The 19182-nt window shown below is 41.8% G+C and overlaps 1 protein-coding gene across 1 annotated transcript in view; it reads left to right on the top strand.

Annotated features, from left to right (window-relative positions):
• The window catches only part of LOC143299703 (ubiquitin-like modifier-activating enzyme ATG7), a 32242-nt gene extending 13366 nt beyond the window's left edge, over nucleotides 1-18876 (top strand). Inside the window, exons 12-19 of the mRNA XM_076613067.1 lie at nucleotides 1276-1327; nucleotides 4149-4285; nucleotides 5185-5361; nucleotides 7378-7493; nucleotides 9373-9457; nucleotides 10478-10558; nucleotides 12020-12139; nucleotides 14628-18876. Of these exons, the coding sequence (XP_076469182.1) occupies nucleotides 1276-1327; nucleotides 4149-4285; nucleotides 5185-5361; nucleotides 7378-7493; nucleotides 9373-9457; nucleotides 10478-10558; nucleotides 12020-12139; nucleotides 14628-14678 (819 nt within the window). The 3' untranslated portion in view covers nucleotides 14679-18876. The remainder of the gene's footprint in view (nucleotides 1-1275; nucleotides 1328-4148; nucleotides 4286-5184; nucleotides 5362-7377; nucleotides 7494-9372; nucleotides 9458-10477; nucleotides 10559-12019; nucleotides 12140-14627) is intronic.
• Nucleotides 18877-19182: the final 306 nt, after the last annotated feature.

Genomic DNA, 19182 nt, shown 5'->3' with positions numbered 1-19182 from the left:
CACAGGACAGGAATGTCAGACCCCTGCCGGAGTCTGCACTAGTTGGGTGACGGTAAGTATGTTATTTAAACGTAATTTTAGATAGAAAATTTCCTTTTTACTACAGTCAGGATTTTGTTAGGGTTTTGTTTTTAATGTCTGCAAAGAAAATATTTCCTGGTGTGGTGAGGATTTTGTTTTTAATGCTCTGAAGAAAATCTTTACTGATGTGGTGAGGATTTTGTTTTTAATGCTGTGAAGAAAATCTTTACTGATGTGGTGAGGATTTTGTTTTTAATGCTCTGAAGAAAATCTTTACTGATGTGGCGAGGATTTTGTTTTTAATGCTCTGAAGAAAATCTTTACTGATGTGGCGAGGATTTTGTTTTTAATGCTGTGAAGAAAATCTTTACTGATGTGGCGAGGATTTTGTTTTTAATGCTGTGAAGAAAATCTTGACTGATGTGGCGAGGATTTTGTTTTTAATGCTGTGAAGAAAATCTTTACTGATGTGGCGAGGATTTTGTTTTTAATGCTGTGAAGAAAATCTTTACTGATGTGGCGAGGATTTTGTTTTTAATGCTGTGAAGAAAATCTTTACTGATGTGGTGAGGATTTTGTTTTTAATGCTGTGAAGAAAATCTTTACTGATGTGGTGAGGATTTTGTTTTTAATGCTGTGAAGAAAATCTTTACTGATGTGGCGAGGATTTTGTTTTTAATGCTGTAAGAAAATCTCCTGGATGTTGGGGATTTAGTTAGCCTGTTGTTGGTTTTTTTATACTCTGAAGAAAATGTTTCCTGGCGTGGTGAGGATTTTTAAGATATTAAAAACAAAAACTTTTTTGTTATGCGTTGAAGAAAATCTTTCTGGTGTGGTGAGGATTTAGTTAGGGTTTTTTTTTAATTCTCTGTAGAAAATGTTTCTGGTGAGGATTTAGTAATGCTCTGGAGAACATATTTTCTGGCGTTGTGAGGATTTAACGTTCTGAAGAACTTACCTGGTGCGGTGAGGATTTAGTTTTTAAAAAAATTTTTTAAAATTATGCTTTGAATAAAATTGTTGAATCCAGTGTGGTGATTTAGTTAGTGCTGATTGATTTCTCACTTTGCATAGATGTCTGCAGTTGTTGTGTATTTTCATTATGAGTTGAAACTATTTTTATATCAAGTCCCCCGTGTGTGCTGATTAGTTCATTGTTATAATGCTTTAATTTCCTTATATTTTGGCTTGGATTGCTGTACTCTAAATGGTTGTGTGTGTGTGTGTGTATGTGTGTTGTGTGTGTGTGTTTAGGTGTCGGAAGGAATTGTCCTGTCAATACCAATGCCTGGACATTCTGTATCAGGTAGGAAAGGAATGATTACATGATTTAGAATTGTCTTGGTCATGAGAATTGTTAGCGATGTTGATGACAGTAATAACAACAACAACAAAATGACAGTGGACTGCTGTAGATATTTCCTGTTTGTCTTGGTTGCCCAACTCAGAGCAGTGTGAACTGAAGCCGATCGTTTCTCTCTGCAATACACTCACATGCAGATAGTGTGTGAACTCTTTGTGTACTATGTTCAGTTACCAAGCACTGGCAGCATTTGTGACAGTGTCATCAGCAGACAATGTATTTGGGTAGGTATGGGTTATTGCGAACAGCGTGTAATTACAAACGATTTGTTTTCCGCCCCACTTCAGAGAGTTTGTAACAGTTGCACTTCACAATTTAACGTCTGCTTTGACCTTTTTTTGATACCATGATGAATATCCATATCCACGAACCAGCCAAACATCAGATATTTTTGGCTGTTTCTGCTCTCTTTTTTTCTCTTCGTGCACCACTGCCGACCAAAGTTACAAATAGGCTCTCAAAATCCTAGAATTAAGGGAAGCAAGTTGTAGGACTTTGACACAGTTTAGAATAGTTGATCTGATTGGATATGTTGAATGCCCATTACCAGTGTTGGGAGAATTTAAGAAAGCATATCGGTGACAGATCAGAACATTAGTTTTGACAGGAATTTCCAAAAGTGTCGTTTGCAATTAGACCATAGGATATTTTGATGTGAGTCTATTTGTGAACGGTGCTGCACAGTTTCTGAGCACTCTCAAAGGGATGTGTTTGTGTGCGGTGTGGGGCGTGTGTATTTAAATGTCTGTCTATTTGTGTGCGGTGTGGGGCGTGTGTATTTAAATGTCTATTTGTGTGCAGTGTGGGACGTGTGTATTTAAATGTCTGTCTGTGTGTATGTGTGATCACAGCCAACAAAACAACAGTCTGGTGCAATGTTCCAGTAATATGTCTGAGTTAAAGACCTGTTTCTGTTTTAATTGTCTACATGTACCCAAAGCCATCGTTCGCAATAAGACTTGCCTGTTCGCATTTACCCTCAGGCACCCCTGCTATTTCAAACGTCGACAAAATGTTGAAAAGAATGAGTAGATGAACTTGTGCTGGTGCAAACAGTCCGAGAAAGCCTTCAGAATCAAAAGAACTACGTTTGACTTTTTTGATCTTTACAGTATACACATTCAGCTGGTCGCTTCGGCTGTATCATTCGCAGTTAGGCATACCTACCCAAAACAGTGTTTGTTGTGAGTGAGTGTGATGTATGTGATCTGTGTCTCTGACTGATAACGCATGTCATGAGCGAGTACGTGAGTGCAGTTTGTGTTCACTAACGGTGTGTTTTACTGCCCTGCTTTTTTTTTTGTCTAGTGTTGTTGAGAGGCCTTTTAACAGTGCTTGGGTTAATGCTTTGCAGCGTTAAAAGTAATGAACTGTTTTACAGACACTATAAAAAGTATTTCTGAAGAAAGATGTAAATTTTTGACAGTATCAGTTTCAGTAGCTCAAGGAGGCGTCACTGCGTTCGGACAAATCCATATACGCTTCACCACATCTGCCAAGCAGATGGCTGACCAGCATCGTAACCCAATGTGCTTAGTCAGGCCTTGAGAAAAAAAAAAAGAAGGAAAAAAAGAAGAAAAAATAAATTAAAGAAATAAAGAAGTAAATGAATATCTAAATGTGAAAAAAAAAAAATCTACAACTACTACTAATAATAAATAAATTAAAGTAAAATAAAATGACAATAATGATAATAAATAAGCAAATAAATGTAAAACATACAGACAACACACACACACACACACACACACACACACACACACACGCATAGCAGATATGCAACAAACATGCAGTTTCACAGATATTAAAGCACAAACAAATACACAAACGTACATGAGATTCCCCCCCCCCCCCCAACACACACACACACACACACACACACACACACACACACACACACACACACACCCGCCTCCCAAACACACACACATACAAATATATATATGCACGCCTGCACAATCCAATATTCTGTTGCTCTCACAGTACAGACATGCTTACACACACACTTCATCCTCTACACACACACACACACACACACAAACACACACACACACACACACAGAGCTCTACTGCCATATGCACACTTACACACTCGCGCATACACATACACACACACAGACGTGCTCTACCTTTCATGCCAGACTTAGGCCACTCCCTCTCTCTACCTTTATTTCTTTGAGGCGATCGATGGTGTGATGGCCTTGTACCTGTTTTTGGTATTCTTTGACTTTTCTGAGGATATCCGATTTTCCTAGATGTAGGCCGCTCGTTGTTGCATTACCAGCAAGTCTGTCAGCTCGCTCATTTCCCATAACACCTGCATGTACGGCCATGTAAGTTTTTCAATCTGAAAGTTGCACATTACCTCATACCACTCTGGGTTTCCCATTCTACATTCCATTTTTTCTGACAGACAATACACAAATCAGAAATAACAATTTAATTTACAAATAACAATCATAGTTTACATACTGCCATACATTTTTTGTTTATCATGTGTTCCTTGTATCATACTTGCTCTGTGTGTGTGTGTGTGTGTGTGCGTGCGTGCATGTGTGTGTGTGCGTGCGTGCTTGTGTGTGTGTGTGTGACTGGTAGGTGTGTTACGTTTTTCCAGCAGGCATAGAGAAGCAGGTGTATCCTTGAGTGTTTTATGTATCACACCTACAAAATGTGTGTGACGTTTTTCTGGACAGTATAGAGAAATAGGTGTGTTAATTGTTTCTTACATCACACCCACAAAATGTGTGTGATGTTTTTGCAGCGGGTATAGAAAAACAGGTGGAGGGTGATGTACGAAGGCTGGAAGAGCTGATAGAACAGCACGACGCCATCTTTCTCCTGATGGACACACGGGAAAGTCGCTGGCTGCCGACTGTCATCGCCGCTGCCAAGAGGAAGGTGTGTTGGGTGTGTGTGTGTGTGTATGAGTGTGTGTGTGTGTGTGTGATATAGAGGGGTATCGGGAGTGGTAGTTGTGTGTTTGATATTGCGCAGCAGCTGTGCCGGATTGTGCATGCTTGTGGATTGGTTATGTGTGTGTCTCTGGTGTGTTTGTGTTAGTTTTTGTATTTGTGTTTGCTTCAGTCAGTTCCCTTTGACTGCAGTGTAGATGATGGGTGTAGTGACTGTGGCTTGTGGGACTTCCTTCCCAGTGGTCTGGTGTAGTTTAAATCCTGATACATGCAAGGTGAATACTTTTTTCAACAAACTCACAGGTCAGCGTGTGTACAGACCTGAGCATGCGTGAGTAATTTTCCTGCCTGTGAGTACTTAGAAAATACATAATATGCAGAGAACATGAAAAGAATTTAACAAATGATAATGATGATAATAATGAGCATTTATACGGCACTTACATGCGGCTCAAAGCATATTTATCAGTATGTATGGTATGAATGATATACAGGATTGTGTGTTCATACAAACTCGCTATATTTACTATTTTAAAAACAATATCACTCAGAACATACCTCTCCCACCCAACCCCTTACTTTCTAACTTGTACGCTGATGCACACATAAGCAGAAAGACTGTCATGGGGTGGGGGGGGGGGGGGGGGGGGGGGGGGGAAGGGAGAGGTGGGGAGAAAGATATGTTGTTGAAAATATTGTTTGAACAAATACGCTTCATCAAGATTAGATTTGAAATATTTTATAGTGGAACAGGGTCTGATATTTTGTGATAGTTAACAAATTTGTTCTAACATTTGAATTGAAAGATTTGGTAGTGGATCAGTGTCTTCATATTTTATCATGGTTATAAAGCAAAAGAGTAGTGTTTTTCTTCTCTGGCACCAGATCGTCATCAATGCAGCCCTCGGTTTTGACACCTTCCTGGTCCTGCGACACGGGGTCAAGTCGGACCAGTCCACTAAGGGAGCGGGGGGAGACAAGAAGTCCTTCCCTGTGTCTGAAGGCATTCCTGGCAGCCAGCTGGGGTGCTACTTCTGCAATGACGTCGTCGCTCCCGGAAATGTGAGTTGTGTCTGGGGGGTGGTTGGAAGGGGGTGGGGGTATACTTTGGTGTATTTGATGTTTGAAGGTGTGTGGTAAAAAAAAAAAAAAAAAATTGGCTGTCATTTTTCAGGACTTAAAATTTTAGAATCTGTGAATGCTGCAGAGGTGTGTGTAATGGAGTCTGCGGGGATTTGGAAGCATTGTTGATAAACTGACGTCACGTGTGCAATATGTATGTAAAAGATTCCATGACACGAAACGGGTTGTCCCTGGCCAAAATCTGTTGAAAAATCCACTTTGATAGTTAAACAAATACATTTGCAGATGAAAGAAAAAAAAGATGGGGCTGCACTGTGATGATGCGTTCGCCCTGTGGAGAGAGATTATGAATTTCACACAGAGAAATTTGTCATGGCAAACAGTAATGCAATACAGTACCATGCTGTGAGTGTTCAGCTTGTGTTCTTTGAGGGAATCGGCCGGTGATCTGTCAGAAAGGGGACATTTTTGTTGTCATAGTGCCGGTGACTGTGGTTTAAACACTGGACATGTTTAGTGGCACGTGAGTCTGAGAGTTGACACAGTAGCTTTGAGTTGTTTTCCACAGCCTGTGTCTGGATGAGTTTCTGAGTTCACAGTCAGTTGAAACAAAAGCAGTTAAAAGAGAGAGAGCATTCTGAAGCTGGACACGTCATCCAGTGTGCTTTGTTGTTTTCTGATCCCTGTCCATACATTTACTGTACCCCTGTTTCTGTCGTTAAAAGATGACAATGACATGTATCATTACTGTACCCCTGTTTCTGTCGTTAAAAGATGACAATGACAACATGTATCATTACTGTACCCCTGTTTCTGTCGTTAAAAGGTGAGAATGACATCATGTATCATTTACTGTACCCCTGTTTCTGTCGTTAAAAGGTGAGAATGACATCATGTATCATTTACTGTACCCCTGTTTCTGTCGTTAAAAGATGACAATGACATCATGTATCATTACTGTACCCCTGTTTCTGTCGTTAAAAGATGACAATGACATCATGTATCATTTACTGTACCCCTGTTTCTGTCGTTAAAAGATGACAGTGACATCATGTATCATTACTGTACCCCTGTTTCTGTCGTTAAAAGATGACAATGACATGTATCATTACTGTACCCCTGTTTCTGTCGTTAAAAGATGACAGTGACATCATGTATCATTACTGTACCCCTGTTTCTGTCGTTAAAAGATGACAATAACATGTATCATTACTGTACCCCTGTTTCTGTCGTTAAAAGGTGAGAATGACATCATGTATCATTTACTGTACCCCTCTTTCTGTCATTAAAAGATGACAGTGACATCCTGTATCATTACTGTACCCCTGTTTCTGTCGTTAAAAGATGAGAATGACATCATGTATCATTTACTGTACCCCTCTTTCTGTCGTTAAAAGATGACAGTGACATCCTGTATCATTACTGTACCCCTGTTTCTGTCGTTAAAAGATGACAATGACATCATGTATCATTACTGTACCCCTGTTTCTGTCGTTAAAAGATGACAATGACATCATGTATCATTTACTGTACCCCTGTTTCTGTCGTTATGACAACATGTATCATTTACTGTACCCCTGTTTCTGTCATTAAAAGATGAGAATGACAACACGTATCATTTAAAATGTGCCATTAAAAAAAAAAAAAAGGAAATTAAAAAAGGTCTGACTCTTAGATAACTTTCAAGAAGCCTGTTTCACACTCACCCATTTACTTTACGTGCAGATAAACTTGAGCACAATATATACATGATCACATACAGAGAAATGTTGGAAGTACACACATGCACGCATGCGCTTGTGCGCACACACACACACACACACATGAACATGTGCACACACCAAGTCACAAACTGTAGCCAGTGTAGGGGAAAGGATTATGGTTTGAATATTGAGTTGTGCACACAACAGATATAGAAGCATTCCATATTTAGCAACGTTTCAAAAACATGACTGTTCAAACTCACTGACCAATTCTCCTGTGTGTGTGTGTCAGTCAATGAAGGATCGAACCCTGGACCAGCAGTGTACAGTGACGCGTCCTGGTGTGTCCCTGATGGCCGGGGCCCTGGCTGTGGAGCTGTTGGTGTCTGTGCTTCAGCACCCTCTGGGGTGGGTCGTCGTCCTCACCGCCTGGCTGGGCCACAGGCATTTGATGTTCATTATAAGTTTATCAACTCTCTCACCACCAAGTTTCTGTGTGAAAAATGCTCCCCAACACCAGATATTTTAGAAACATCACAGGCTTCGGTTTTCATGTCAAAACAACACAATTGACTTGTTCTCTTCAAACTGGTTCAGGGAGCTGCTTCTTCTTCTTCTTCTTCTGTGTTCGTGGGCTTCAACTCCCACATTCACTCGTATATACGCGAGTGGGCTTTTACGTGTATGACCGTTTTTACCCCGCCATATAGGCAGCCATACTCCGCTTTCGGGGGTGTGCATGCTGGGTATGTTCTTGTTTCCATAACCCACCGAACGCTGACATGGATTACAGGATCTTTAACATGCGTATTTGATCTTATGCTTGCGTATACACACGAAGGGGGTTCAGGCACTGGCAGGTCTGCACATATGTTGACCTGGGAGATCGTAAAAATCTCCACCCTTCACCCACCAGGCGCCGTTACCGTGATTCGAACCCGGGACCCTCAGATCGAAAGTCCAACGCTTTAACCATTCGGCTATGGCGCCCGTCAGTTCAGGGAGCAAAGATTAGTTATTGTTCTGTTGGTGGGGGAAACTGGCTGCAGCTGTCAAGCTTTGTTACAGTGTGAAAAATGGTCTTATCAATATGACCCCTCGATGTCGACAAAAGTCGCCAGTGGTGGTGAAAGAGTTAAGAGGCTTAACAAATATATTGTGCTCTGAATGCTTTACAGTGCAGTAGTTTCAGTTAGGATACATGACAGTACTTAACACCATCTTTCAGTTTTCATTTTCAAGGTGGTGTCAAAGCGTGTGGACAGATCCATATGTGCTACACCATATCTGCCTGATCTTCACATAAACCTGACTCGCTGATTGGGGTATTGATTGAAACTTGCTGGTCCAGCTAAGTGAGAAGCATTACAAATTAGGACAGAACAGTGCTTCAAAAGTACTATAGTTTATATACATTCCAACCAGACATGAATGTATAGGAACATTGCAAACTATGAAAAGAATGTATCTTAAGTACATACCAAGTACAGTTTACTTTGCAAACTATTTATCTGTCTGTCTGTCTGTCTGCCTATTTATACATACTTACAAACATACAAGTGTGTACTTATGTATGTATACACACATACATAACTAGCAGTTAAACTTAAAGGCAGTTTTCAGTCATGAGTCTTGAGGCTGGTTTTGAAGCTGGAAATGGACTGGGAGTGTCTGAATTTAGATGGCAAAGAGTTCCACTGGGTGGGGATTGTGAATATGAAACTTTGGTCTAAGGACTTTGTTCTGACATTTTAGAGGTCCTTGTTTTATTCCTTTTTTTGTGTGAATGGGCTGCAGCGCCCTTGTTCACTCGTTGATACATGTTGGCTTCTATGTGCATGGCTGTTTTTGCCCTGCCATCTAGGCAGCCACACTCCGTTTTTGGGGGGATGTACATGCTGGGTATGCTCTTGTTTCCATAATCATGGCATGCTTACATGGATTACTGGATGTTTAGCTTGGTCAGAATATGAGACTCAGGCGTGTAACAGTGTGGTGTGATGTCACAGTGTGGTGTGATGATGTCACAGTGTGATGTCACAGCATGGTGTGACGATGTAACAGTGTGATGTGATGATGTATCAGTGTGATGTCACAGCATACTGTGATGATGTAACAGTGTGATGTCACATTGTGGTGTGATGATGTCACAGTGTGATGTCACATTGTGGTGTGATGATGTCACAGTGTGGTGTGATAATGTAACTGTGATGTCACAGTGTGGTATGATGTCACAGTGTGGTGTGATGATGTAACTGTGATGTAACCGTGCGGTGCGATGTGACAGGCCTGACGCCCCATCAGAGACCAGCTCCAAGGAAGACAACCTGACGAAGGAGGCAGAGTGCTCCCTGGGTCTGGTTCCTCATCAGGTGAGTCAGGTCTGCTTTGGGAATTGTGGAAAAAAAAACAGCATGGTTATCAATAAAGTGCAGCCAGCTTTAAATCTACACTTGTTATGCTTGCATCGGCATTTAGAGAGAAATGCTTGAGTACAGTCATATAAATTTGAACTTTAGCTGTAATAGAGGTACATACTTTTCCCTTTTCATCTTTTTTTTTGTATGATTTTTTTTTTTTTTAATATATACTATAATCTGTCCTTGTTTTGCCAGAACTTTTGCTGTGTGCTTTGAATTCCTCAAGACAACAGCAGACATTCTGTCCTGATATTACTCCTCTCTCCCTGATCTTCAGGCTGAGGGATTTTGAGTATTAAAAGAGAAAAAAAAAGAGGAGAATTTTTTTATTCAACAAGTATCAATAAATCACCCCAAGAGAACAGCAGATAACGTGACTGGCTTGAGAGCTGAGTGCAGCGGTTTGACAAGACGAAAAGGAGCTTATTCCAATTGTAAGGTCCAGAGACTGAGAATGAACAGAGACTGGCTGTAGAGTTATACTTATGAATATGATATATATATATATACCCCTGAAAATGGAAAAACGCGGGGTAAAAATGGTCATACACGTAAAAGCCCACTTGTGTACATATGAGTGAACGTGGGAGTTGCAGCCCACGAACACAGAAGAAGAAGAAGATTATATATATATATATATATATATATATATATATATATATATATATATATATATATATATATATAAACCACTCTCATGATGAAGCCATATGGGCGAAAATTTGAGAGTTAAATTTTGGGGTTTATTTACCCCTGTAAATCTGCCCCTGTGGAATGATTTTCATGGAGTGGTGCCACCAAGTCTCAGGATTTGTTAAATATAATTGAAAAAAAAAAAAATATATATATAGAGGGAGAGAGAGAGAGGTATATGTAGACATACAGATGGATAGGTAGGTATCCAGATATATAGATATTTTTGTTAATGTAGCAGTGGTTGTGTTGAGTGCAGTGAGCGTTGTGTGTTGACAGATCCGAGGCTTTCTGGCCAGGTTTCACCAGATACTGCCGGCAGGTCAGGCCTTCGACAAGTGCACTGCCTGCAGTCCCACCGTGAGTACTGCTGTGCTGCTGTGTGCTGGGGGCTTGTGGGCAGGAGTGGGGGCTGGGGAAGGGATGGAGAATATGGGAATGCATGTGTGCATGCTTGCACACTCGCTCGCTCATTCTCTCTCTCTCTCTCTCTCTCACACACACACACACACACACACGCATGCTCACACACATGCACACACAGGCACTTTGCTGACTAGACCCTCTTTCATAAGCGGCAGATTTTGAACAGTTTTTGAGAGTATATGGTTCCTCGCCCCTCCCCCAATCTCCCCCCCACCCCACCCCCGCCTCTGAAAGCACCATGCATTATTGATTCTGAGGCATAGTGTTTCAAACACATTGAAGAGGAAATGTTGACTGATGCAGTACACAGATGACGATGATTCTGTGCAGGTGATAGAGAAGCACACAGGGGGGAGGAAGGAGAGGGGTGGGGGGGGGGGAATCCAGTTCAGTGTTGATAGTTGTGTCCTGTATCGAACGGAAATGCTGCCGAATATTACTGAAGCCATTTTGTGAAAGTCCGCTCAATTTCCGTCACTGGCGAAGTAACTTCAGCAAGACCAGAGCACATGTGGACAAGCACCGACGTTTTGAACATTTTTTTCCATGTTTACAAGCATTGCTTCTGGCTGTTAGACAACTGTTGTATGTTTGCCGAGATGTTCCTGAAAATGATACCCTGCCCCTGATTCTAATGGTGGTGTTCCTGAAAAGCACATTTGGGGGTTGGCATGCCTGTAGATATTGTACACAGGTGATGACTGATTGCAGGTGACAGAGAGGTACACAGGTGATGACTGTGTGCAGGTGACAGAGAGGTACACAGGTGATGACTGTGTGCAGGTGACAGAGAGGTACACAGGTGATGACTGTGTGCAGGTGACAGAGAGGTACACAGGTGATGACTGATTGCAGGTGACAGAGAGGTACACAGGTGATGACTGTGTGCAGGTGACAGAGAGGTACACAGGTGATGACTGTGTGCAGGTGACAGAGAGGTACACAGGTGATGACTGATTGCAGGTGACAGAGAGGTACACATGTGATGACTGATTGCAGGTGACAGAGAGGTACACAGGTGATGACTGATTGCAGGTGACAGAGAGGTACACAGGTGATGACTGTGTGCAGGTGACAGAGAGGTACACAGGTGATGACTGTGTGCAGGTGACAGAGAGGTACACAGGTGATGACTGATTGCAGGTGACAGAGAGGTACACAGGTGATGACTGTGTGCAGGTGACAGAGAGGTACACAGGTGATGGCTGTGTGTAGGTGACAGAGAGGTACACAGGTGATGACTGATTGCAGGTGACAGAGAGGTACACAGGTGATGACTGTGTGCAGGTGACAGAGAGGTACACAGGTGATGGCTGATTGCAGGTGACAGAGAGGTACACAGGTGATGACTGTGTGCAGGTGACAGAGAGGTACACAGGTGATGACTGATTGCAGGTGACAGAGAGGTACACAGAGGGGGGGTTCCAGTTCCTGCTGCAGGCGTTCAATGACCCCATGTTCCTGGAGGAGCTGACCGGCCTCAAGCAGCTGCATCAGGACACCATGGAGGCAGAGGTGACTCCCACCACTCGTCGCTCCCTCTCTTATCCACTCACTTACTGACTCGGGCTCCCCGAATGACTGACTAACCAGACTCACTGACTCGCTGATTGAATGCCTGACACATTGACTTTCTGACTGACTGACTGACTCCCTGACTGACCCACTGACTCCCTGACTGACCCACTGACTGACTCCCTGACTGACTGACTCCCTGACTGACCGACTCCCTGACTGACTGACTCCCTGACCGACCCACTGACTGACTCCCTGACTGACTGACCGACCGACTGACTGACTGACCCACTGACTGACTCCCTGACTGACCGACTGACTCCCTGACTGACCCATTGACTGACCCACTGACTGACTGACTGACCCCCTGACTGACTGACTGACCGACTCACTGACTGACTCACTGACCCACTGACTGACTCCCTGACTGACTGACTCCCTGACTGACCCACTGACTGACTGACTCCCTGAATGATTCTCCAGATGTTCCACTACTGATTGACTCACATTTTGACTCAGGCTCCATGAATGACTCCTGGAATGACTACCTGAATGATTCCCTGAATGACTACTTAGTGATGACTTTGACTCTGAATGACTCCCTGATTGACTCACTGAATGACTCCCTGACTGACTCACTGACTGACTGACTCACTGACTGACTCACCAGTTGACTCCATGAATTACTCCCTGACTACCTCATTGACTCCCTGATCGAATAATTGACTCCAAGAATGACTCACTGAATAATATTGGTGACTCACAGCGTGCCCTGTGTGGTTGTTTTGGGTTTTATCCTCTGACTCCGAAGGTCCTCTTCTTCCACATACAAAACATATGGTGTCATGTCCTGTACCATGTCAAACTGATGTAAACTAAGAACTGACAGGCCCAGTTTGCATCAGTTTGACATGCTGGATATATTTAACCGAATAGCTGGTATGATAAAAATTTCCCCCCCACCCCCCTCTTTTTGAAAAAGTTGTCCAGATAATACAGTGATCCCAGTCAACAGATAGACACATCTTGGCAGGCTGTGCAGATGATACACACATCTTGGCAGGCTGTGCAGATGATACACACATCTTTGCAGGCTGTGCAGATGATACACACATCTTGGCAGGCTGTGCAGATGATTATGTAGGGTAATGACGATGATACATCTACCTTGTCTCATGATTGGATTGAAGTTGAAGGTGATAACGACAGTGACGAAACTGGCAGCAATGTTCGATGCTTTGTCCAGTCAATCTATCCGGTCAGACATCGATTTTGAGCAGGCGAGAATGACTAACAGTAAGGGTGCAGTACTTCTGCGTAGTTAGAAAAGAGGGGGAGGTGAGAGAGTGAGGTGGTATAAGGCAGTAGGTCAAGGACCAGACAGAAGGCGTGGTAAAGTGGGTGAAGCGTAACTCCAGTGAACTGTCTTTGACAGTGTTCATCTCGCAGGAATTGAACAACAGCCAACTATCCATGATTTTCGTGAAAACCGATGTTGACAGACAGTGGACGGGTATCTCGTGATTTTATTTTTTCATGCTTTTTGTCACTGATTTTTTTTTTTTTTTTTTTTTCGTCTTTTGTAGAGCAGACAAACCGGATGCACAGCAGACTTTTTATTGGTTCAATTGCAGCCAAGAGGGACATAGTTTCACCAAAGAGCTTCCCCCTCTCTTGGGAGAATGCTGCTTGGTGTAAAAAAAAAAAAAAAAAAAAAAAAAAAAAAAATTTAAAAAAAAGCTTGACTGTTCAGTTTCTGAGAACATTGATTTTGTATCTTGACAGAACCCTTGTTTGTCATTGTTGGGACAGTTATTCTCTTACATGTTAACAAGCGTTGTGATTGTTATCATAAATATTTGATCTGTTTTATTTTCTTGTACAGGTATAATCTGACTATAAACATGCTATTTTTTTTATTGTGTATATGAAAGTTTATCCCCCAGAGTAGAATGTGATGTGTTTACTGTGTTTAGATTTAAATGCATTTAATTTAAATTTGTAAACAGAGATAATTAGCCTGAATGTTGATACACAGGCAGTTGGACAGTGTGTGTTATTTGCCTTGTTTGTGAGTCAGCTTACAGACAGGTGATATTGTGTGTGTTATTTGATCACCTTGTTTGTGAGTCAGTTTACATACAGGTGATATTGTGTGCGTTATTTGATCACCTTGTTTGTGAGTCAGTTTACATACAGGTGATATTGTGTGTGTTATTTGATCACCTTGTTTGTGAGTCAGTTTACATACAGGTGATATTGTGTGTGTTATTTGATCACCTTGTTTGCGAGTCAGTTTACATACAGGTGATATTGTGTGTGTTATTTGATCACCTTGTTTGTGAGTCAGCTTACAGACAGGTGATATTGTGTGTGTTATTTGATCACCTTGTTTGTGAGTCAGTTTACATACAGGTGATATTGTGTGTGTTATTTGATCACCTTGTTTGTGAGTCAGTTTACATACAGGTGATATTGTGTGTCACAGGTGTGGGACCTGAGTGATGATGAAGACTTGTCCAGCATGGAAACAGCGTGACAGCTCATCAGTGACAGCTCATCATCATCATCATGACACAGCTCAGTGCTGACAGCTCATTGACTCCAGGTGTTGTCTCCGTCTTAACTGATCATCAGACCGTCAGGTGTGTCAGACAGGTGTGGGGAAAAGGAAGTTGTGTCAGAACAGGCATGACTTGATGACAGGGGGGTGGGGGGAATGACAAGTTACAAACCTCATCCTGCGTTTGTTGGTCTGACCATCTGCAGAACTGACCATCTGCAGAACTGACCGCCAAGACAAGAACCAACATTTTACAGTTTGTTGATGTTAAGGTTTTCTGCTGATTTTTTTTTTCCCCCTCTCAAATGGAGCAATGACAGGTTGAAGATGCAGGAATTCGCAGTGTATGACTGTGCAATAGCGTGTTGTGTATACGTGAACAATTCAGCATTGCATGGGATTGAAGACACTGTGCTCTCATAGCTGTCTGTGTTGTGTCGACTCTAGAAGGGTCTGTCCGATGAACAGAGCTTGAAGAGAGGTGTTCTGATGTTATGTACTTAGTCATGTTGGAGGTGTTATTTTACTGAGGAACGTAACCTGTATATAGCTTGTCTGGACATGACATGAAGTGTTTCTGTGATGCTTTCGTAGGGAAACAGGCTTCTGACATCCATTGATGTGTTTTTTTTGTTTGTTTTTTTGTGGGTTTGTTTTTTTTTTTTTATAGTGAAACTCCCCAACCAAAGTAACTCCCTTGAGTTATTCTGGACTGTGACCAGATATGTCTGTGTGTGTGTTTCCACAACAGCCTTCACACAAACACGCACACACACACACAGACACACACACACACACACACACACACACACACACACACACACACTCCATTGTATGGCAAACCCATCGTCTAGTACTAGAGCTGGATCCATGCTGGCTTCCTCAGGAATGACAGAAGAGGAGGAGAAAAAAAACACTTTAACTGGCAACGGTGACAGCATGCATGTGTTTGAGCAGGGATTATATGCAGTTAACACCGTTAACACATGCTTACTGATGACACTCTCCACTCCCACGTACTCAGGATGCTATGTTTGGCACAAGTTTGTGGGGAGTGGTTTTGATCATGAGTCACTCCGGCGAGATCCAGACCAGGAGAATCTGGCCAGCCAGTCATCAGATTTCAGACAGTCAGCAATCGATCTTGGAAGTTGTTTTGGTTGGAGAGTTACAGAGGGATCTTCAGTTTTTATTTTGTTTTATTTTTCTCCAGCAGCAGTGCACGCTGGAACTTGTGAAAAATGACTGTCCATGAAGGATTGTGGGAACCCTGAGGCGTATGTTTTGAGCTGACCTCTTCATCTGTGACACAGCTGGTGACTAGAATTGAACGTTGAAGATCGGAAAGTGAATGATGACAGTCCTCTGCAATGTGCTCAATCTCCGTGTTGCCCTCTTTATTGTCGTCTTCAGTTTTAGTTTTAGTTTCTGCTGCTTTGTCGGACTGGTTAGAAATAGCAAAATAAGTCTGCATGCAGTTCAGTCATGGATGGAGGAGTTTCTGCTAACTAAATCAAATTTGTATAGTTCTTGGTAACCAAATTGAATTGATTTCAGTGACAGGTCATATTAAAAAAAAAAGAAAGAAAATGATGGCCAGTCATGACGATTGAAACAGCGATGCACACTGGTTGGTTTGTACGTCTAGTGAGCTGTGGGCAGGAGAGGGATGCAAAGGGGAAACAACTGTTGAAAAACACAGCATTCTTTTTTCTTTCTAGGGTTTGTGCACAGTCATGGAAATCTGGAAAAGTCTTGGAAAAATGTGAAAACCATTTCCAATGCTGGGAAAGTCTTTATAACCTGTCTTTTGCCCTTCAGTGTCTGGAAAGGTCTTTGAATTTTGATAGATTCTTGACCAGTATCATTCAACAAAGAGCATTGCATTGCAGAGCATTGCTCTGGCCTCAAAATTTGTCTCACTAAAACGGTTTTCATGTTCCTACATATGCATAAATCACATATAAAGGGAACTAACTCTACAGTATTAACTTAGTGTCCACTTGTAAACTGGAAGAAAAACGGTATATTTGTTGGGAGTTTTGGTCCACGTCAGTGTGGCCTGAAAGCCTGTTGAGGCTGAGAACTCCCCAGGGTGAAATGGGTTAATCCAGTTATAAAACAAGGAAACAAAAAGTGATGGAAATTGAACATTGCTATCCGGATATCCATTGAGCTCTTTCATCAGCAGCTTCTGAACGCTGACATGGATTACAGGATCTTTAACGTGCGTATTTGATGTTCTGCTTGCGTATACACTCGAAGGGGGTTCAGGCACTGGCAGGTCTGCACATATGTTGTCCACCCTATACCCACCAGGCACCGTTACCATGATTCGAACCCCGGACCCTCAGATTGAAAGTCCAACGCTTTAACCACTCGGCTATTGCGCCCGTCTTTCATCAGCAGCGAAACACTTTTTCTTCCATTTGGTTTAATATCTGGAATGGAAAATTATCAGTCTGCTCTGTAAAGGGTCAGGAAAAGGTATTACATTTTGTTCACATCTGTGGAAATCCTCTTTGGCAGAGGTGTGTGGAGATTTTTTTTTTTATGTGATCTGTAAAGACAGGCCAGAATTCATCAACGTCACAACACTGGAGACAACACTGACCAAACTGTGTGCACACATCCGTCAAGTGTGCATCCAGTCCACACAGTGTGCCTCGTATCAGCTGGCATTGGCTGCCAGGATGATGATGTTGTTAACATGTAAAACATTGTAACTTGATGATTTTCTGGTGTTTGCATTCATGACAGTAAGCATTTATTTGCTTGTTTATGAAACCCGACTATGGTGTGTACCTTTTGTATCAGTGGGGGAAAAAACAGTAGTGGTGGTATTCATATTTTGTTTGTGCATGTCTGTAATGTAATTATGGAGGGAGAGGATTGTGTATGTTTTATTTACATTGAAGAAGTGTTACAGACTGCCAGGACCAGTGGTGAGATTTGTTGCAGTGGGTGGATGAATGCCTTGCATTGGTTTTTGATGGAATTTCTCACTTGTTGAGTTGAAGTTTTTGAGTGGAGTTGGCTTCTGTAGGCTGACTGTTGTTGATGATTTGTGTATTGTCTATGTGTGGGATTGACAGTTTCACATCAACCTGAGGCCACTTCAGTCTAATGAACAGTCTGATTAAGTGTGACAATTGTATCAGATGTAGATGGGAATATTTTTGATGTCTTGTAGTCCATGCGTGTTGATCTCATGGGTTCAAATATTTGTCATTTGACTGAGAGGTGACGTGTTTACAGGTGTAATTTGCACAGTAAATGGGGCTCAAATGCTGACTTGAATTTTCATGATCGAAATCAGCATTTTGCATCTTCTCTATCATCAAGAAGTTTTTTGAAAGAAATTGATTTAGGGCAAGTTTAATACAATTAGGGTTTGCATTCCAGTTATGAGAAACTCTAAACAACAGTGAAGATATGTCTCCTTCAGTGTTTCTAGTATTTATACAGTCAGTGTGAATAGTTAATGGATATCAATGCCATTCAAGTCATGTCTCATCCCCTCAGTCTTTCAGTCTGTCTTCATGTGACATATCAGAACACTTCAGGATTGTTTCTCCTTCATACTTTCTCAGCTTGCCTTTTTAGATGCAGACTCCAAATTCACAAATTTCACATCAGGTCTGACAAAGAGTTCTCAAGCAAAATTTAGTTTTTATCGAAGAAATCAAACATGCTTTTATTGATCCACTGATGTGGTTTGCCTGTTGATTGGTGTGTGTTGGATGGGAGTCAAACATAACACCACAGACCTTTCGTTCTTATTTTTCTGTCGGTCTCCAAGCTTCAACTTGTGCTCATGAAACGGTCCCCTTTATTGTCAGCATGGCTGTGAGCATTGATTCCAGGTTTCTGACAGTGCTGTGAACAGTTCAACATCTTTGTAATTCACTGTTATTTTCACCATTTTCTTCTGCTAAGATTTTGGGCATACTTTTTATTGTGTTCGTTGATAGGACGCAGCGTATTGTCAGGTATTCCACTAGCTTGTTCTATCTGGGAATGCCCAGTGCTGACCATAACATAGTGTAACTGATTCTGACCTGTTTTAATTTTTCATCCATCTCAGTACTTTATCTTTAATTCCATGTGCTGCCAGTTTTATCTTTGATGGGGCATTGCATGGAAAGCTTTTTTTTTTTTTTTTTTATAAAAATATACACTTCAGGTAGCAGTCTTACATGACCCTTAATGTTTAAAACCATGCTTGCAATGAGTATAACTTTTAAAGAAAGACTACATATATATCATGGATCAGTGTTGCCAACACTTGGCACGTGGTTGAAGTTAGGAGTACAGGATGGTAGTTGCCAGGGTTAATAATTATTATTGGTGCCCTTCAGGCGTTTTCTGATTGTTGTTGAACACTCTGAACTTCTGTTCTATTGATGGGCATTTTAACTTAAAAAAAAAAAAAAATCAGGGACTGGTAGTGGTCTTCACCTTGTCACAGGTATTGACA

This window comes from Babylonia areolata, chromosome 25 (genome assembly GCF_041734735.1).
Source record: "Babylonia areolata isolate BAREFJ2019XMU chromosome 25, ASM4173473v1, whole genome shotgun sequence".
Lineage (NCBI taxonomy): Eukaryota > Metazoa > Mollusca > Gastropoda > Neogastropoda > Buccinidae > Babylonia > Babylonia areolata.
Note: the sequence above shows the minus strand (reverse complement) of the source record. Positions and strands in the feature narration are given on the sequence as shown.